A 21,249-nucleotide genomic window follows, 5' to 3' on the forward strand; every position below is an offset into this window, starting at 1 on the left:
TGGGTCTGGATTTTTTTCTGAGAGATGAACCTGTTCTGGTTAGTTGTATAATGCTACATTAGATGCATAATGGACAAAATTCCATTAATCAATTTTGTTACACACACATACATCTGTCCTTGAGCTCTTTCACTCAAGGCTAGCACTTTACTACTTTGAGCCAAAGCTCCACTTCAGGTTTTTTGGTGGTTAATTGGAGATAAGAATCTCATGGGAGGGCTGGGAAGATGGGTCAGTGGTAGAGCGCTTGCCTTGCATGCATGAGGCCCTGGGTTCAATTCTTCAGCACCACATAAGCAAAAAGAAAAAAGCCGGAAGTAGTGCTGTGGCTCAAGTGGTAGAGTGCTGGCGCGAGCTGAAGAGCTGAGGGACAGCGGCCAGGCCCAGAGTTCAGGCCCCATGACCGCCCCCACCCCAAAGAAAAGAATCTCATGGGAAAGCGGGGCATTGGTGGCTCGTGCCTGTAATTCTAGATATTCGAGAGAATGAGTTCTGAGGATCCCAGTTCAAAGCCAGCCCAGGCTGCAAAGTCCATGAGACACACGTCCAAAAAAAACTATCAGAAAACCAGAAGTAGTAGAACTCTAGCCTTGAGCTGAATTGCTGAGGGACAGCGCCCAGGCCCAGAGTTCAAGTCCCATGACTGACAAAAAAAAAAAAAACCTCACAGGGACTTTCCTGCCTGAGCTGGCTTGTTATATATTTTTTTATCACAATTAAAAAAATAAAACTACAGTCAGGCAGGTATCTATGGTTCATGCCTATAATCCTACCAGCTCAGGAGGCTGAGATCTGAGGATCGTGGTTTGAAGCTAGACCAGACAGACAAGTCTGTGAGACTCTTATCTTCAATTAGCCACCAAAAGAGCCAGAAGTGGAGTTGTAGCTCAAGCGGTAGAGCTCAGGGACAGCGAGCACCTAGGCTGAGTTCAAGCCCCAAGATGGGCACAAAAACAAATGAATAATTAATTATAAATAAATAAATGTATGACAAATCCACACAGGAAGAATGGAGGATGGGGGACTCTGGAGTTGGACACAAATGGTGAAAATGGACAGTTCATTCACTGCAAATTTTAACCTCCAGCTTGAAGGGTTTTTTAAAATTTACTTTTATGTGGTACCAGGAATTGAACCCAGAGCTCCATGCATGCAAGCCAAGCACTCTACCACTAAGCCACATTTCCAATTCCAGCTTGAAGTCTTTTTTTTTTTTTTTTTGGGTCCGGTCGTGGGGCCTGAACTCTGGGCCTGGGCACTGTCCCTCAGCTCTTCAGCTCAAGGCTAGCGCTCTACCACTTGAGCCACAGTGCCACTTCCGGCTTTTTTCTTTTTGCTTATGTGGTGCTGAGGAATCGAACCCAGGACCTTGAGCATGCAAGGCAAGTGCTCTACCACTGAGCCACCTTCCCAGCCCTCCAGCTTGAAGTCTTGAGACCTGCAAATTATTCTAGTGTGCCACTTTACCCGTATTTATCTCAAACCAAAGCCACCAAATCCGATGTCCTGTGACCATTGTTGTTCAGTTCAGCTAAGAATTGTTCTTGATTTGAAATCATTAGCTCCCCTGTAAAATTGAGTGTAGTGGGCTGGGAATGTGGCTTAGTGGTAGAGTACTTGCCTAGCATGCATGAAGCCTTGGTTATTCAATTCCTCAGCACCACACAAACTGAAAAGGCCAGAAGTGGGGCTGTGGCTCAAGCGGTAGAGAACTAGCCCTGAGCAAAAGAAGCTCAGGGATAGTGCCCAGGCGGAGTTCAAGCTCCAGGACTGGCAAAATAAAATAAACTTAGAGTGTAGACACGAAAAGACATTCGCGGAGGACTTCGGGAACAGCCTGACATTGAGTGGCTGTGGGGAGAGCTTTAAAGTCAAGGGTGAGAAGCTGACCACTCACCCCCACAGGGGTGGTGGAGCTGCAGGAGGGGAGGGAACATCTGGGTCTGTTGCAGGGGACAGGATGAAAGCCCTTTTGAGATGGTGGGGAAAGGGAGGGGGCTTGGAGGGGGGTCTCAGCCAGACTTAGACACAGCCAGTGGATGCTTTGGCTCAGAAATGGGTGGGGGCAGCTGGTGATGGAGCCAGCACAGAGACATGGGCGGGGGCTGAGTGCTGAGGAGGATCAGTAAAGGCCAAAGAATGCCAGACAAAGTGTAGGCACGGTCAGTATTTGAGGGGACTCGGGAGAGGGAGGTGAGAGACGGGCAGCAGCTTGGATCATGGGTGCAAGGCAGACCAGATGGGCCTTGAGATGGGGTCTGGGGACAGGCAGGCCCCAGCAGAGGCACCCGGGGGCTGGAGTTGCTGGGCGCTTAGCTCTGGGGCTGAAGGCGGGGCACCAGCTGCGCTCGCCCCGCCTTCTGGGCCTGAAGCCTCAGACAAAGAGCTGCACAGAGGCGGAGGCAGCCGCAGCCACAGCAGCTGGAGACTCACACATGGTGGGTGCAAACCAGACCCACCCCAGAGCCGCTGCTGGCCAGGGGTGCCTAGCCTGTATGTGGGTCCCAGGTGCACGCACGCCTGACTGCCTCCCCCCAGCCTCCAGCCCCCGCCTCCCTACCCCCCCCCATGCCCAGGGCTGGTCTCCAGGGACCCTCCTGCACCCGCACCCATGGAGGTGAGCATTGGGGGGCTGGGCTCCTCTTCGCATCTTTCCTTTCTGGAAATGGGAGCCAGAGGGAGAAGGAGCCCTACCCAAGGCCTGAGACTTTCTGGAGCCCTTTCCTTTCCACTGGTAATAGGTGGTGGGTCAGCTGCTTCATTAGCACAGGGTCCCTGGTGCCACCATGCAGATTAGGGCACCGAGGCTGGGAAAAAGGAAGCCAGTTATCCTCGATTCCCACCAACCCGCTGAATTTTGCTGTCAGGACTGTCCAGGGGACATCTTGGGAGCAGCTGCTCCCACACAGGTGTTATTGAGATCTGGGAGCGGACAGAAAATCAAAGAAGAAAGAGAGGTCTGGAAAGGTGCAGCCTGAGCCATCTGGAGGCTCTCGACGCTCTTGTCTTTTCAATGGCACCAAGTCCTCAATTATGTTTTCCCCACTTGGGATTTTGAAAATTGCTAACCTCCAGGAAGATTGAAAGCAAGAAGCCATTACTCCCCATCTTGAAAGCACAACACCCTATCATGGAATTTACCATACATACCATCAGTCACTTCTGATCTCTCCAGTTGTACCACTAATACCTTCACAACTTTTCATCCAAGAGTCAATCAAATACTGTGCACATTTTACCTCAACGTGTCTCTAGTCTTCTTTAATTTAAAAACAATCTATTAACTTTTCCCCCCTACTTTCCCTGTAGAATATCCCAGATTATTCATTTGCAATTCATTCCTGGTGATGAGGTTCAGGTTAAGAAGTTTTGCTGGGAGCCAGTAGCTCATGCTATAATCCTAGCTACTCAAGAGGCTGAGAGCTGAGGATCAAAAGGTTTGAAAGCAGCTGGGGCAGCTAAGTCCATGAGACTCTTATTTCCAATTAACCACCAAAATGCTGGAAGGAGGTATGGTTCAAGTGGTAGTGCACTAGCCTTGAGCACAAAAGCTCTCTGACAGTGCCCAGGCTTGGGACCAGCACACACACAGTTTGTTCAAGAACACCAGCCTGATGACACTGTACCCTCTCTCCCCTGCCCCATTTCATCCCACCATTGGGAATGGTCAGGTGGTCAATGTGGCTGTTGATCTCTTCCTGTAAGGTGGACTTTTTCTTTCTCCTTTTCCTTCCTTCCTTTTTTGAGTCCTTTTTGTCTTGCTGTGCAGCCCAGGCTGGCCTCAAACTCATAATCCTTTGCCTCTGCACCCCAAGGGCTAGGATGTGCATCACCCATCCTCCTGGCATAAAGAATTCTTTCTCTTTCTTGCTCACTAGTCACTGGGACTAATGCATTGGGATCTTGTGAACAACCTGTTCCTCCCACAGTCTTTCACATCTGAGTAACTCATTCCACTGGTGGCTGTAAAATGCCTTAAGTTATAAGAATTCTGGCAGGGTGGCAGTTGTATTCTCCACCTAGAAGTGAAGGCGCGTCCAAAGGTGTGAAGGCACGCCTTCCCTCCGTCCCCTCAAACTCAGCACCTAGATTTGCTGCCCAGAGCTGGAGGACAGAGAAGAATGGCAGCTAGGAAACTGCATCAGTAAAGCCTTTGAGTAGTTGGGAGGAGGCAGCAAGGGCTTCTTGTATGTTGGTAAGGGTGTGGTAGGTAGGAAAAGAGGACCCGCTGCACATGGTATACAAGAATAGGCCATGTCCCTTGAATCCCTACTTGGGGAATTTCCTTTACAAGGCTATTTCATAGGTCTGCAGTAAGGCCTTGCTCCTTACTGGGGGTGGGACCTCACTTCCCTAGCGATGGATGTCACTTGTGGCTTCTGTTGATTTAGCGCAAGTCCTATCTGAGGTCCTTGGATCAGCAGCATCAATATACATACTCTCAGCTGATAAGAAATAAAGACTCCCAGGCCCCACTCTGGACAATGAGAATGGGCATTTTAACCAGAGCCAGGTGAGGAATCATAGAGGACTCCTATCCCCAATCTTGGTCAAAAACAGGCTAGAGGGCTGGGAAGGTGGCTCAGTCGTAGAGCACTTGCCTTGCATGCATGAGGCTCTGGGTTCGACTCCTCAGCACCACATAAGCAGAAAAAAAAGCCGGAAGTGGCGCTGTGGTTCAAGTGGTAGAGCCCTCGCCTTGAGTTGAAGAGCTGAGGGACAGCACCCAGGCCCAGAGTTCAGGTCCCACGACCGGACCCCCCTCCCCCTCCCCCCCCAAAAAAACAGGCTAGAACTGGGTAACAGTGGCTCACCGCCGTAATCCTAGCTACTCAGGAGGCTGAGATCTGAGGATTGAGGTTCAAAGGCAGCCTGGGCAGGAAAGTCCGTGAGACTCTTATCCCTAATGAACCACCAGAAAACTGGAAGTGGCACTATGGCTCAAGTGGTAGAGCACTTGCCTTGAGCTGAAGAGCTTAGGGACAGCACCCAGGCCCAGATTTCAAGCCCCACGACCACCACCACCATCAACAACAACAAAACAGCCAGTGCCAGTGGCTCATGTCTATCTATAATACTAGCTATCAGGAGGTTGAGATCTGAGGATTGCAGTTCCAGGCCAGTTTAGGCAGGAAAGTCTGCAAGTTTCTTATCTCCAATAACCAGCAAAGATCCAGAAATAGAGCTGTGGTTCAAGTGGCAGAGTGCTAGCCTTGAGAAGAAGAGCTCAGAGACAGTGCCTAGTCCCAGAGTGCAAGCCCTAAGTACCAGAAAAAAGGGGAGGCTAGTGCTTCATCTCTCCTCTTCTCACCTCTTTTCCAACCCTAAAGCCACTGAGGGGGTGCTGGCTGGCCCAGGCTGACAAACATCCCCCCTCCCCATTCTCTAAAGGGCAGTTGGCCATTCTCTGTAGTTCTGACTTAAAAGCACATAGAAAGTGAGGTGTGAGTGGCTCACTCCTGTAATCCTAGGGACTCTGGAAGGTGAGATTTAAGGATAGCCAGCCTGGGCAGGAATCTTATTTCCAATGAACCAGCAAAAAATTGGAAATGGAAGTGTGGCTCAAGTGGTAGAACGAAAAAGTAAGCAAGAGCTTGAGGCCCTAAGTTCAAGTCCCAATACAGGCATACACACATAAAGCAGAGAGTAAAGAGGAACATATGCCCCATACAGTACACAGTACACTGGAAAAATGCCAACCAATTCCAGACATGATCATCAAGATCAGGTATTTTTCTTTCCACCATGTGGACCAGCTGAGGACACATCCACACATGTTCCTGCTACCTCAGGCTAGGAACTGAAGGCACCACTCAGGTAGAGTACCAGCCATGAGTGGAAAAAGGTCAAGCACCAGCACACACACACACACACACACACACACACACACACACACACACACACACACACACACACAAAGACTATATACAATTTTAGTTCCTCAGGCTAAGAGAAGAGTACACATTAGCAATAATCAGAACGAGACAAGAGCCAGGGAGAATGAGACTTGCTCCGAGAAAGCCAAGGAATAGGCAAAATTCTCTTAAAAGGAAAGCCATCTTGGAACCTAGGACTTCTCAATCTATCCTGTACAAAATGGTCAAATGTGCCTTTATTGTTGTACCAACCCCTTTCCTAACTCACCATATATGCTATATTTTCTCAGAGCTTTGGGAATCTTTCCCTATGGGTTTTTTCTCCCTTCTATATCACATTCAAAAAAAAAGTCTCAGAAAAGGTAGATGCTCTGGTGGCTACTCAGGAGGATGAGATCTGAGGATCACCTTTCAGAGCCAGCCCAGGCAGGAAAGCCTGTGAGACTCCTATCTCTAATGAACCACCAAAAAGCCAGAAGCAGAGCTGTTTGGCTCAAGTGGTAGAGCACTAGCCTCAAGCAAAAATGCTCAGGGACAGCACCCAGGCCCTGAGTTCAAGCCCCAGGACTAGTGCCAAAAAAAAGTTTGAATAATATTGGACATTATTCTGCTACTGAACATTAACTGTGATGTGTCCATAGGTTATTTCTGTCCCTTAATGACCAACTGAATGGATTGGTGGCAGTCATAACACTCTCAACCGAAGAGGATTCCAGGGTATCCTAGTGCAAGGACATGTGAGTATTGCTGGGTATATTCAATCTGTTTCCATCATCTCTACCACCTTAAGCAAGTAGGTCTTCTAACAGGTGGGAAAACTGAGGCACACAGTCAGTGAGCCATTCATTGACTAACCCCTGATCCTAATGCTCTGGGAAGAGAGCAGAGCCAAATTTTGTCCCAAGCTGCTTCAACTCTTATCACCTAGAAGGGCATCGGTGGCTCACGCCTAAAATTGTAGCTTCTTAGGAGGCTGAGATCTGAGGATCAGGGTTCAAAGCCAGTCCAGGTAAATAAGTTTGTGAGACTCTCCAATGAACCATCAGGAAACTGGAAGTGTCACAGTGGCTCAAAGTGGCAGAGTGCTATCCTTGAGCAGAAAAGATCAGGGACAGCACCACTCAGGCCCTGAGTTCAAGTCCCAGTACTCCCCCCAGAAGCATGAGTGGGGTGCACTGAGAACAGTTTTGCTCATCAGGGATGGATGTGCTTAGCATCTCCATGTGACAGGTGTACTACTATGTCGTTGAATCTGAAAGAATACCAAGTTTAGAAAGTTCAGGATCCTGGGACAGAGATAGAGAGGTGGAGACAGAAATAGGGTCAATAGAGTGTGGGACATGGTGGAGAGGAAGGATAGAGGTGGCAAGCAGGGGCATCTGGAAAGGCTCTGGTTAGCTTGTAGTTTGGGGTCAGGTGCACACGGCTTCTTATCTTTCTACGCTTGGTAATTGAGCTACTTCTTTTTCCTAGCTCAACACACACTCATGCCCCATTTTCAATGGGGGATTGTTATTTCCCAAGCCTGCCACCCTTGCCTCCATACCTGACTTACTACATTGCGTGTGCTGGGAAGACATGACTGGAATAATACAAATGAGCATGGCATGCCACATTAACAGCCTGTCACAGACATTATCAGTAAAATAAAGCACCAACACCACAAAATTATCTCAATAGCCCCAGAAAAAGCACTTGACAAAATCCAACACTGCTTCAAGTGTTTTATCACTCAACAAATGAGGAAAAGAGAGCTTCCTCGACCTGGTAAAAGGCATCTATGAAACATCCACAACTGAACCAGACATGGTGGTCCACTCCTGCAGTCTCAGAAGGGGGATTTTGAATTCAAGACCAGCCTGGAAGCTGGGCACTAGTACTGGTGGCTCATGCCTGACATCCTAGCTACTCAGGAGCCTGAAATATGAGCATTGTGGTTCCAAGCCAGCCCAGGCAGAAAAGTCTGTTAAGTTCTTATCCTCAATTAACCACCAAAAAGCTGAAAGTGGCATTGTGGCTCAAGTGGTAGAGTGCTAGCCTTGGGCACAAAGAGGCTCAGGGATAGTGCCCAGGACCTGAGTTCAAGCCCCAGAACTGGCACCAAAAAAGATCAGCTTAGGGTGCATAAGAAACAAGCGCACAGTGTATCTAACTTACAGTTGGAAGACTGGAAGCTGTTTTTCCTCCTGTGTGATTAGGAACAGGGCAAGGGTAACTGCTCTCATCACCTCTTTCAACACTGTACTGGGGCTAGCCTCAGAAAGGAAGGGAAGGGAAGGGAAGGGAGAAGGGAGAGAAAAGGGAGGGAAAGGGGTAGGGGATGCATCCATATTGGAAAAAAAGTAAAAGTTTTTAATCTCCACTTAAAACCTAGAACTAAGCCAGGAAGTGGTGGCTCACGCCTGCAATCCTAGCTACTCAGGAGGCTGAGATCTGAGGATTACAGTTTGAAGCCAGCGCAGGCAGGAAAGTCGTTGAGACTCTTATCTCCAATTAACGAGCAAAAAGCTGCAAGTGGATCTGTGGTTCAAATAGTAGAGTGCTAGCCTTAAGCAAAAAAAAAAAAAAGCTGAGGGACTGTGCCCAGGTCCTGAATTCAAGCCCAGGACAGGCTACTAGAATTACTGAACAAGTTGAATAAGATCACAGAATTTTGGGGCTGGGAAGGTGGCTCAGTGGTAGAGCACTTGCCTTGCATGCATGAGGCCCTGGGTTCCATTTGTCAGCACCATATAAGCAGAAAAAGCCAGAATTGGCACTATGGCTCAAGTGGTAGAGTGCTAGCCTTGAGCTGAAGAGCTCAGGGACAGTGCCCAGGCCCAGAGTTCAGGCCCCACAACTGGCAAAAAAAAATTGCATACTACAGGATCAGCACACAAAAATCATGTGTAGAGACTAGGCATCTAGCCCCATGTTGGAGCACTTGCCTAGTAAGGACAAGGTCCTAGGTACCATCCCCAGCACCCTCCCCAAAAATGTATTTCTTTTATGGTTAATTGAAGATAAAAGTCTCACATGATTTTTCTGCCTGGGCTGGCCTCAAACAAGATCCTCAGATCTTACTTTCCCAAGTAGCTAGGATTACACACATGAGCCACTGGAACTCAGCCTCAAATTTTATTTCTTTACAATGCAAAATGGAAATGATGACAAGAATTCCATGTACTATAGCATGATAAAGAATAAAACACTTAAACTCAACAAAACAAATGCAAGATATAGAAGAGGGATTGTGGAGTAAAGCCCTGAGTTCAAACCCCAGTACAGCCTTAAAAAAGGAAGGCAAGATACCATTGAAAGACATTAAAGACTCAAATAAGTGGAGCAATCTCTTCCAAATTGACACGTAATTTCAATCCCCATCAAAACCCCTGCTCACTTTTCAGAACTTAGGAGTTGCTCCCAAAATTCACGTGGAAACAATTTTAAAGAATAAATACAGAGTTAAAAGACTCATGCTTCCTAATTTCAAAAGTTTCTACAAGGCTCCAGGAATGGGAGCAACGTGATGATACTCTCAAAGCAAACATGAAAATGGCTAATAACACAAGACAACCTACCTGAGACCCAAAACAAAACCACATGAGATCTGGAGACGTGGTGCAGGTGCAGAATGCTTAGCTGGCTAATGCCAAGGATAATGCTTTTACTCCCAGCACTACACAAATGAAAAACCATACTAAGTAACGTGCCATTTCACACCCAGTAGGATAGCTCTGAGATAACCAGAAAAAAAAAGATGTTTGCAGGCAAGTAGAAAAACTGTATGTTGCTGATACTAATGTAAAATGATACAGCTGCTGTCAAAAGGTGACTGTAGGTGTGGGCACTGATGGTTCATACCTGTAATCCTAGCCACTCAGGAGGCTGAGATCGAAGGATCACGGTTCAAAGCCAGCTTGGGCAGGAAAGTCCACGAGATTCTTGTCTCCAATTAATCCAGAAGTGGAGCTGTGGCTCAAAGTTGTAGAGTACTACCCTTGAGCAGAAAAGCTCAAGGACAATACCCAGAACCTGACTTCAAACATCATGATACACACACTCTCCCCCTCTGTCTCTCTTTCTCTGTCTCTGTCTCTCACACACACACACATACACACAAAGTGACTGCAGAAGGCTGAGATCTGAGGATCATGGTTCCAAGCAACCTGGGCAAAATTAAATTCAGAAAAGCAGGTAAAACTCTTAGCTCCAATTCACCAACAGAAAGCCAGAAATAGAATGATGGTTCAAACAGTAGAGCACCAGCTTTGACCAAAAGAAGCTAAGGAATAGGATCTGGGCCTGGAGTTCAAGCCTCAGTACTGACAGAAAGAAAAGAAGAAAAGAGCAGGGCACTGGTGCCTCACACCTGTAATTCTAGTTACTCAGGAGGCTGAGATCTGAGGACTGTGATTCAAAGCCAGTCTGGGAAGGAAAGTCCATGAGACTCATCTCCAATTAACCACAAAAAGTTGTAAGTGGAGCTGTGACCCAAATGGTAGAATGCTAACCTTGAGCATAAAAGTTGATGGACAGAGCCCAGGCCCAGAGTTCAGGCCCCAGGACAAGAAAGAAAAAAGAAAAGGAAAGGAAAGGAAGGTTAGTTGCTTATGTGCATTTTCCTGAAAGCCGAACTCATGGGCTAAATGGTGTCTCTGTGGAGTCTATGGCTCCGACAGGTGCACAGGCCATACATAGGTGGGCATGGATGAGGCCCATTTGGGAGACATGGGGGAGCAAATGTGTTCAAGGATCCTGCGAGCCAGGCAAGTGGTCCTAGTACCCTGCATTTCTGGAACAAAAGCTTCCTTCTGTTCTAGTAGAAGCAGCAGTCAATAGAGTAGCTAATCATTTTTTTTCTGCTTTCCCTGTATTGTTTTCATTCAGTCCTTTTTGTTTTCTTCCTCTTAATTTTAAAAGACAGCTTCACATGGGAGAGCTTCCCATCTGGACCCACGCCGGGGAGGAGTGGAAAAAGTAGGGGCAGTGTGCAGAGGACAGAGGACAGCAGGGTGCCTGCGGGGACCCTTTGCCAGCTGCACTGATGAGCATGAGCTCCTGCGTGAGAAAGACGTAGGAGGGAGGAAGTGAAGCTGGGACTCCCCAGCCTCTGCCTCCTTCCTCATGGCAGCCTCCCTGAAAGCAGCTCCATTGGACTTCCACCAGGGTTCCTTCCAGGCCTGTCCTGCAGCCCAAGTTGTCCTTCCCTTTCCCTTAGCTCCCAGGAGGTCAGCCTGGCTTGAAGGGCCACACCAAAGCCTTCTCCAAGAAAGTCAAGGGGACTGACTGCCCTTTGGCAGAGTGATTCCAGAAAAGGAAGCAATGAGGATGGGATCCGGGCTCAGCACAGGGCTCCTTTCCACTCTGTCCGGAAATGCAACACATTCACAAAATGCCCTCCTGGACCCAAGACAGGTGGTTCTAGATTCCAATCTTACAAGAAAAGCTGCAGCGGCCAGTAGAAACCAGTAAGGCAAAGGGAACAGGTGGCGACTAGCAGCCAGAGGAGTGAGGGCAGCAGGTGCATTCCCAGGAAGAGCCCAGGAGAGGGACCAAAATCCCACCAGGGTGGAGCAAAACTTGTGTGCCACCTCCTGCCACCTTCCACCCCTCACCTCCAGATCACAGGGGGCCAGAGCAATGTAGCTGACAGAATGAATTCGGGGTTCCTCAGGGCCGCCTCAACACCTCAATTCTGTGCTTCGCTTTCCTTTGGCTGCACGTGCCCCATGCCTGTCCCGGCTCCCAGGCTAACACCAATCCAACACGCACTTGCTCCAGCTCAGGCTGGAGGCACTAAACTCATACCTGTCTGCACCTGCATCTGCTCCTGGGTCCCGACTTCCCCTGACCTTGACCTTCCTGTAATTGGTCCTAGTGGGTCTTAGTGCACATCATCCGGGACACATTTCTCAAAACAGCTAGCGGGATGCACACAGAAAGTACACACGCGCGGGGCCAGGGAGCCTCCGCACACACACAGACGGGGCACAGGCATGCACTCACGTAGTCACGCCACGCACAGGCAAGGAAACCCCTCTTGGGGCTGAAGGGCCAGGCTCAAGGTTGGGGCGTGTGGCCGTGTGTCTCATGTCCATCCACGTCCCCCAAGACCCAATAAGCGAAAGAGTGGGAGGTGAACAGCAGCGCATGGATCGGGCACCTCCGACCCCAGCGTCACCAACTCACCCAAGATGCCCAGGCCCGGGAGCCCACAGTTCACGCTGGCCAAACCCGAAGTGGGTGCGGGCATGTGCAGCCAGCCCTAAGCTGGACGTCGACGGCGCCTTGGGGCTTCTGGGGCCCTGGCCTGCCGATACTGGGATTTGGCCTCCTGGGTTCTGTGTCCAGCCCGGAGAGCATGTGCCCGGGAACCCTGCCGGTTGCTATGCAACCTCCATGCTGCGCGAGCCCCAATCGCGCCTCTGGCTGCGAGTCCCGGGACAGAAGCATGCCCCAACTGGGCCAACCCCAACTTCCCATCCCGGCTTGATCTGGATACAGGGTTCCAGACCCCATCGAGGGTGGGCGCCCAAGTCATGAGCCTCTCAGCCTCCAGCCCCCACCCAGTCCCCCCCCCGCCCCCGCCATCCGTGGCTGGTTCCCACGGAGCGCCAACACCCAGCCACCGAGCGTGTGAGCGGGAGGCTCGCTCCCTACCTTCTCCTCTTCAAGCCCTCTTGCCCTCCCACACCTGCCTCTCCCACTCCACCTGGCCCTCCCCACGCGATCTGCTCCATCTCGTGGCGGGGCTGGGCCCATCGCCCTGCGGCCCGGCTGCCCTACCTGAAGCATCACTTTGTACTGCTCCTCCGGTTTCTGAACCACGCACATATTACATCCCATGGTGCTGGCCGGCAGGGAAAAGAGGGCGGGAAAGGGAAGACGTCTTTCACAGGCCGGTGCGCGGGACCTCGGGTCCCGGGCTGGGGCCGGGGGCCATATCCTAGCGCGGCGAGAGAGCCCCCTAGCAGGGGAGGGGGGCACGCCCGCGAACGGGGGGCAGCTCCACGCCCCTCAGCTTAACTCTTCCGTGGCCAAGGCCAGGCCCAGGCATGCTCCCTCGCACCCGGCCAGGAAAAAAAAAAAGGGCAGCGGGGGATGGGTGGGCGCGCGGGGCGTTGCCTGGCTACGGCCCCCCAGGAGGCGCGGGGGCGCGCCTGGCCGCGAGGGCCGTTAAGGGCCGAGGGCCGCGCGCCTCTCCGCCCGCGGGGCCCGCCGCTGCCGCTGCCGCCTCCGGCTCCCGCCCATGGCCGCCAGCCCTGGGAGCCCAGCCTTTGCGCTTGGCGCCGCGGGTCGGCCCGACCTGGCCCGGCCCGCCGACTTGGGGGGCGGCGGCGCGGCGGCAGCCCCCGCCCGCGGCCAGGCCCGCGCCCGTGCTCCCGCCTCTCGGGGCCCGGCTCCCGGAGCTCCCGGCGCCCGCTCTTTGGCCCGCAGCCTGCCGGCTGTCTCCAGCTCCTGCCTGGAACGACGGGCACACGCGCGCGCGCCCGTAGCAGCAGTAGCGGCGACGGCGGGGGTGGTGTGCGGGGAAGGGGCGCAGGCGCGCAGGGGAAGGAATGAGGCTGGGTGCGGGCGGGAGCGGTGGGGGGGCCGCGGGAGTCGGTGCGGGAAGCTGGGGGCGGAGCCTTTCTGCTAGCGGACGGTGAAGCACCTGACACCCCGTGACACCCGTGTCCGCTCCTATGGGCAACCGGTGCTCTGGTCCAAGTGTGGGACCCAGTTTGGGGAAGACGCCTCCTGATCCCCTAGAGAGAGTTCTGGGCGCCGGTGAGGGCACGGAATCTCACCCCTTTTCCCTCGTTATGGACACGAAGTCAGAATGGCTCGGCTACTCTGCCTTCTCTTTAGTGAGAGATTCCCTTCCTTTGCCTGAGCCATTCCCATGCTGTCTTTGAAATGAATACCTTTGTTTAGAAAAAAGAAAAAGCAAAGCGTGCAGACGAGGAGTCGATGGCAGCGATCCGAGCAGCCTGCAATGGCTTGAAGCCTTTCTTCCCCTGGACTGGCCGGCCTGGGGCGCCCCGCTGCTACCGGCTCCCGCCGGCCCACACCCCATCACGCCACTTGGCACCCGCCTGCGGCTCTTCCTTTGGCCTTCCACAGCTGGCCCCTGTTCTTCTGGCCAGAGAAGGCCTCTGTGTAGAAAGCAGCTGCACATTAGGGCTGGGGTCCCACGGGCTGAGAGGGGGGAGCACATGGCCCCTGACCGAAGAGGTTTCTTTGATAAGATTATTGTGTGCTTTAGTGCCGGGTTTTGGCAAGTGAGGGAAGCCTTAACCACCCAGGGGAAGGCTCAAAGCCTGTCCTCCTCCCTGCCCCCTTAGCCTCCCCAACTCCTGCTTTTATGGAATGATATTGTCCAGAAGGATTTCCTTCTTCAATCTACACAAGAGGCATGAGTAGCTTCTCAGGAGTTCATTCTAGAAAGCAGAACTTTACACCAGAGCTGATAGGCAGGTTGCAACCTGTCACCAATGGCTGGGCTGGTCTCCTGGCGCTCACCAAAGAGCTAGCTGGGCATTTGGCTCTGTGGCTGGCTGGCTGGCATGTGCTATAGCAGTGGCATCCATATTGCCCTTAGGGAGAGGACTCCCCCATGGCCATTGCTAATCCACCAATCCCTCCAATCTGTGCCTTCTTGCATGCTCCTTTGCAGTGTATTCCCCCTAAATAGCCCCAGCATGAAACCTAGGGCTACACACACACACACCTGAGGAAATGGGGATCTGATGGGGACCAATGATGGCATATATGGCAGGAAAATCAATGTGAAATGCAGGCTCCTCTGTGCTAAGGACACCATGGCCGCTGGGAACTGAGATGGCTCAGAGTGGACACTAGCAAATCCAAGATCATGGGGCCAGCAGACTTGGTGCCCCCTGAGGCCCTGCTGCATCCACCATGTCTTCTCCTGTTGCCTCACACTGTAGGAAATGCAGGCCCTAAATTCAAGCCCAGGGCTGCTGCATGCGGGCACACACACACCCACACACACACGCGAATTTTGGAAGGGAAAAGACCCCTTCAAACCACAGTGATCTGTCTACTGTAGTACTTAATCTTTTTTGTTTTTTGGTGTTTTGTTTTTTGTTCTTGTTGTTGGTCGTGGGGCCTGAACTCTGGGCCTGGGTGCTGTCCCTCAGCTCTTCAGCTCAAGGCTAGCACTCACAGCACCACTTCCAGCTTTTTCTGCTTATGTGGTTTTGAGGAATGGAACCCAGGGCCTCATGCATGCAAGGCAAGCGCGCTACCACTGAGCCACCTTCCCAGCCCTGTATTACTGAGTCTTGACCTTTGGTCTATTGTATACATTTTTAGAATTGTCTTCTGCTCTCCCTTTTCCTCCTCGTCTTCTTCCTTTTGGTCTCAGTCTCACTATTGAAGTAGGGAGGCTGAGTTGAAGTAACTTCTTGCAGCCATTCTGGGGCCTCTTGCTGGGTGGAGGCAATTATCCACCCAGAGCTGAAGAGCTCTGGTGAGAGAGTTCATTCATTGAATGCAGATGCCTAGCTCAAGGTGAGCTAGGAGGGCTCTGCTTCCGAGAAATGCAGATGCCATAGCCTTAGGAAAGCTTTGCATATGAGGATGCCTTTGTGTTTAGGATTCTGACTTAATTAACTCCCTAAATGGCTTGCATCACCAGCCTCTGAGTAACCTCTAAGTATGCCCTATATGGAAGGTTGAGGCCTATCTTCCCTAGAAGGAAAAGTTCTGCTGGCACCTGAGTATGTCAATTTAATGTCTGCCATCTTGTCTTCATGGTGGGGGAAGGTGAAGCCTTCCCGGTCCCTTCAGGTGACAGGGGTGCCTGGATCCCTGGAGACAGGGGCAGGCACTTGGCTAATAGGTTAGTGAAAATGTCAGTCCAGTGCCTGGGACTGGGAGTGTCCTGTGACCCTGACCCCTGCCTGGACCGTCTCCGGGGTGAGCAGGCCATGCCACGTGTCACCATGTGTGTGTCCTGGCTCCTGGCTGTTCTCCTGTCACCATGGCATCCCACTCCAGCTCTCCATTGGAGCTGAATTGGTTTGTCAGTATTGTTTTTGTTCTTTCTTTCCTTTGTGGCCTGTTTCCTGTGTTAAGTGAAAAAGCCGTTAGGTCTTGGGAGTTGGGGGCTTTTCGGTTGGGCCCATAATGGGAGGTTTACAGCTGGGCTCAGGTGGATTGCCCTGCCTGCACGTCAAGCACATCCACGCATGCCTGGGGTTTTGCCTGGCATCTGTATGTGCCTGGGACAATAGGGTGGGGGCCAATCCTTCACAGGCTGCAGGCCTTTCTAACAATCGGCTGCCCACAGACTGCTGGTGCTCCAATAAAGACTCCAAGATTCAAGCTCTCAAAATGTGGCTTCTATTTTCTCCCCTTACAACACTATGTAACCCCAGGCATGCCTAGTACTCATATCTACCTAATACTCATTCCTCTGCCTTCCAAGGGTCTTGCTTCCTGCCAAGGCCTGTGCTTGGTCCACAATCTGCCTCTTTTAGGTTTCCCACTGTAACTAACACCATGCCCAGCTCTTTGGTTGAGGAGAAGGATTTCATGGACTTTCCTGTCTGGGTTAGCCTTGAACTGTGATCGTCCCCGCCCCCCCCCCCCCCTGCCCAGTAGTTATACAACTGGCTTTTTTCCCCTTTGGTGGAGTTTGAACTCGGAGCTGCTCACTTGCTCCTCTTGCTCACTGGGCTGCTACTCTACCACTTGAGCTATGCCTCCAGCCCAGCCCTTTACTGATTATTTTGGAGATGGCGTCTCAGAGGCTCTTCTACCAAGGCTGGCTCTGAACCACAATCCTCTGGATCTCAGCCTCCTAAGAAGCTAGGATTACAGGTGTGAGCCACTAGTGCCTAGCTGCTGTTGGCTTTTTTGTTGTTTTTGTTCATCATTATGTCTATCAGTTTGCTAAATTCTCATTTTGTGTGTGTGTGTGAGACTAACACATGTGTTAGTCCTGGGGCTTGAACTCCAGGCCTGGGTGCTGTCCCTCTGCCTTTTTCCTCAAGACTAGGACTCTACACTTGAGCCATAGCTCCACTTCCAGATTTTTGGTGGTTAATTGGAGAGAAGAGTCTCATATTTTCTGGCTTGGGCTAGCCTTGAACCAAAATCCTCAGATCTCATACACCTGAGTAACTAGGATTACAGGCATGAGCCACCAGCACTCAATTCAGAAGGATTTTTTTTTTATTAACATAGGGATGTTTATTAGTATAGGGATGTTTCATTGTGACATTTTCATTTGAATGTTCAAGATACCCCATCAAAGTCATGATCTCCATCTCTCTCCCTCATCCTTTATCCATTCTTAAAACAATTTGAACAGGTTCCATTGTTCTATTTTCATACATGCATGTTAAGTACTATACCATGTTCATCCTCTCTCATTTACCCTCCTGCTGATACAAGCACACAGCAAATCCTGTTGTACTTTCCTGAGTTTTTTTTCCAGTCCTGGGGCTTGAACTCAGGGCCTGGGCACTGTCCCTGTCCCTGATATTCTTTTGCTTAAGGCTAACACTCTACCACTTGAACTACAGTGCCACTGCCAGGGCTGTTTATGTGGTACTGAGGAATCAAACCCAGGGCTTCATGCATTCTAGGCAAGCACTCTACCACTAAGCCACATTCCCAGCCCCCTGAGATTCTTCCCCCCCCCAAAAATTAACTGCATTAAAGGATTTCACCATGGTAATTTTATTTCCATATATATTTTTATCATAAAAATACTGTACAGAGGGGTTACAGTTACATGAGTAATGAGTATATTTCTTATCAAGCATTGTTACCTCCTCCTTTGTTTTTCTCATACCATCCCTTCTCTCCCCACCTCCTCCCTCCCCCCCTGCCATGATAATTTATACATGCATATATTATAATTTAGTCAAATTAATCTCATCTGTTGCTATTTCCTAGTACTTCCTACCATCCCCTTTATTGTTTAACAGCCTTTCTTTTTTCCCCGGTTTTAGTGCTTATACCAGGGCTTAAAACTTAAAGATTTGTGCTGTGCTGTGTGTGTGTGTGCACGTGTGTGCATATGTGCCAGTCCTGGGACATGAACTCAGACCCTGGCTGTCCCTGAGCTCAAGTCTAGTGCTCTACCACTTGAGCCTTAACTCCACTTCTGGCTTTCGTGCTGGTTAGCTAGAGATCTAAGTGTCATGGACTTACCTTCCCTGGCTGGCTTTGAACCACAATCCTTGGATCTCAGCCTCCTGAGTAGCTAGAATTGTAGGCATGAGCCACCAGCACCCTGGTCTGTTCTTGATTTTTTTTAATTTCTAAGATTTTGTATTAATATACTTATGTATGTCTCATTACACCCTAGGCATTCCTTTTATTCCAACCTTATCAAGCATTTTTGTAATGAACAAGCACTGCATTTACAGAATGTTTTTTCTGCATCTGATGAGATGACCGTTTGCCATTTCTGTAATCTATTCCTTTGTTGAAGGATGTTTCTAGGTATTCTAGTGTTGTCACCCTTACATTACTGACATATGCTGAACTTGGTCATTATTGGTTATTTTCTTTCATACACGTTAAGACTTGGTTTGCTATGATTTTTATTTAGTACTTTTCATCTCTATATTTAAGACTCACATGGGGTTACAATTTTCCTTTCACATTCTTTGTGTAGTTAATATTAAGGTTTTGTTGGCCTTCTTGAGTAAATGGGATAATAGTTCTTTTCAATTCTCTGGAAGTCTATAGAGTTGCTAGAATTTGTCCATAAAACCACATGGTCCTGGTGTTTTTACTTGTGGTAATACTGCAGGGAATTACAGACTGTTTTCACCAAAAAGTATTGACCCTGTATGTGAGTTCAGGATCAACTAGAAGCAGGTGAAAGTCTGTTGTTTATGTGCACATGCACGTGCATGCACACAGGTGTGCATGCTGATACTGGTGTTGCAATCTGGATCTCATGTCTTGGCTTTTTTTTTCTTTTTTCTTTTTTGTCAGTCTCTGGGTTTGAACTTGAGGCCTGGTCACTGTCCCTGAGCTCTTTGGCTCAATGCTAATGCTCTACCATTTTGAGCCTCAGCATCAATTCCAGTTTTCTGGTGGTTCATTGGAGATAAGAGTCTCACAGACTTTCTTGCCTAGGCTGGCTTTGAATGGTGATCCTCAGATCTAGCCTCCTCCTGAGTAGCTAGTATTACAGGCATGAGCCACCAGTACCTGGCTCTGCTTGGCATTTTTCTCTCAAGGCTCCTCTACTATTCAAAATTTGGGGTCAGATTCCTGCTCAACTATATATGTACAATTGTCTGAAACTTGTAAGGTTGATTAGCCCTAAATTTTCCTGTCCCCCTCCTTGGAGACTGAGGACAGCAGGTAAGGTTTAACTAAAATATTTCAAGGGTTGCAGGCAGATCAATCCACAAAGGGACAGCCCAGAACCTTGCAGAGGAAACTGTCTCTCCTGCTAACAACTGTTTACCTATAGCCACCAGGACCACAGAGAACCACTCTTGAAGTCATGGTCAACCAGACCAGAGTCTGACCAAGACTGCTTAACTGTGCAGACTTCTTGCTCCTTGCCCCAATTCTTCCCCTATATAATCAAGCCCTGGCCAGTATTCATAAACATAAGGCCAAGGACACTTGCTCTCCTTCCTGTCTGTATATGTCTTTTTTGCCAGGTGCTGGTGGCTCAAGCCTATAATCCTAGCTACTCAGGAAGCTGAGATCTGAGAATCATGGTTCAAAGCCAGCCCAGGCAGGAAAGACTGTGAGACTCATCTCCAACAACAAAAACAACAACAGCAACACCACCAGAAAACCGGAAGTGGCACTATGGCTCCAGTGGTAGAGTGCTCGCCTTGAGCTGAAGAGCTGAGGGACAATGCCCAGGCCCAGAGTTCAAGCCCCACGACTGACAAAAAAACATCCATAAGTGGAGTGGTGGCTCAAGTGGTAGAGTGCTAACACAGAGCAAAAATCTCAGGGCCAGAGCCCAGACCCAGAGTTCAAGCCCCAAGACCAACAAAAATAATAACAATAAATCAAATGTGGCCGTGGCAAGGCATGGCTGGGCAGACAGAGGGGCTGGGATGTTCAGTGGCAAGGCAGGCATGGGAAATAGGCAGAAACCCCAGGAAGCCAGGAGCGGGGATTGGCAGAAAGCAAAGCCTCACTAGGCCTGTGGCTGCTCCAGTGGGAGCCTCCTAAGGGATCCTCCAGAGGGATAAGGGAACATAGACCCTTCGTGCACTCTGCTGACACTCCATACCCTTTCCACAGTGCTCTGGTGGTGTGCCCACCCAAAGCCTAACACTCACAGCCAAGAGTCCCCAGACTCAGCCAGCACCTAATTAATCATTCCTTTGAGCCTACCAGACCAATTGGGACAAAGAGTTTAGCAGGATCCAGGTCATCCCTGGGCCCTCCATTCCCAAGAGTTTGGCTCTGGATCACCCTAGAGGAAAGGGAATTTAAAACAAAACAAGCCACGCTTGTGGCTCACCACTGTCATCCAAACTACTTAGTAGCCTGAGATCTGAGAATCAGTTTGAAGCCAGCTGAGGCAGAAAAGTCTGAGACTTTGTTTTTGTAAAGGTGATATACAGAGGTTACTTAGCTAAGTCAGGTGATGGGTACATTTCCTTTTGAACTGTGTCACCTGTTTCCTTGTTTTCCCCTCCTGACCCTTCATGAAATTCTTATTTCCAATTAAGCACCAAAAAACAAAGTGGTGCTGTAACTAAAGTGGTAGAGCAAAAAAAAAACTCAGGGACAGCAGCCAAACACTTAGTTCAAGCCCCAGGACTGGTGTACATACACACACCCCTATCATAGACCACAAAAGGCCTATTATTGAACAAATTTACAATCAGGTTGTAGGCGCAACAATAGGAAATAAGCTCCCCATGATAGTTAAGCAGTAGGAGCCTAGATGCTTTGGCTTTGTGTTTTGGGGGAACCAGTGGCAGCTTATTGGGGTCTGAGTCCTCCCCAACCCAGTCGAGCTTCATTTTCCTTGCTTGATCCTTTATTACATTTGAAAGAGCTAGCTGTAGGTCCCAGAGTTGCGGAAGCACACCTTAATTGTGATGCGAGCCACAACTGCCTTCGCTATTATAAAGATTTACATACACTTGCAAAGACAGAGAAAGGAATTCCAAAAGGAAAAGGGAGAGGAGGAAAGAATCTCAACCTTATTTTCTACCTAGGTAATGAGGCTTTTGTTTCTATTTTGTATTTGCTTTCTCCCAGTATTACTACAAAATAGCAACTCCGAGTTATTGGCTTCACTGTTGTTTTTACCTTTTTCTAGACAAGTTGCAGGTGCCTAGGATTTTCAGCAAGTCTTTAGTTTCGAAGCAAATCAAAACAATGATCACAAAGTTAAATTTAAATGCAGCCCAGCACATTTGCCTCT

At 49.8% G+C, this 21,249-nt stretch overlaps 1 protein-coding gene across 3 annotated transcripts in view; it reads right to left on the reverse strand.

Moving 5' to 3' along the window:
• Pdzd4 (PDZ domain containing 4) overlaps positions 1 to 12,704 on the reverse strand; it is a 28,585-nt gene extending 15,881 nt beyond the window's left edge. For all 3 annotated transcript variants that reach the window (XM_042667544.1, XM_042667543.1, XM_042667542.1), the window contains exon 1: positions 12,645 to 12,704. In XM_042667544.1, the coding sequence (XP_042523478.1) occupies positions 12,645 to 12,704 (60 nt within the window). The remainder of the gene's footprint in view (positions 1 to 12,644) is intronic.
• Positions 12,705 to 21,249: the final 8,545 nt, after the last annotated feature.

The sequence above is a fragment of the Dipodomys spectabilis genome, unplaced genomic scaffold, assembly GCF_019054845.1.
Source record: "Dipodomys spectabilis isolate Male_0828 unplaced genomic scaffold, ASM1905484v1 ptg000411l, whole genome shotgun sequence".
Lineage (NCBI taxonomy): Eukaryota > Metazoa > Chordata > Mammalia > Rodentia > Heteromyidae > Dipodomys > Dipodomys spectabilis.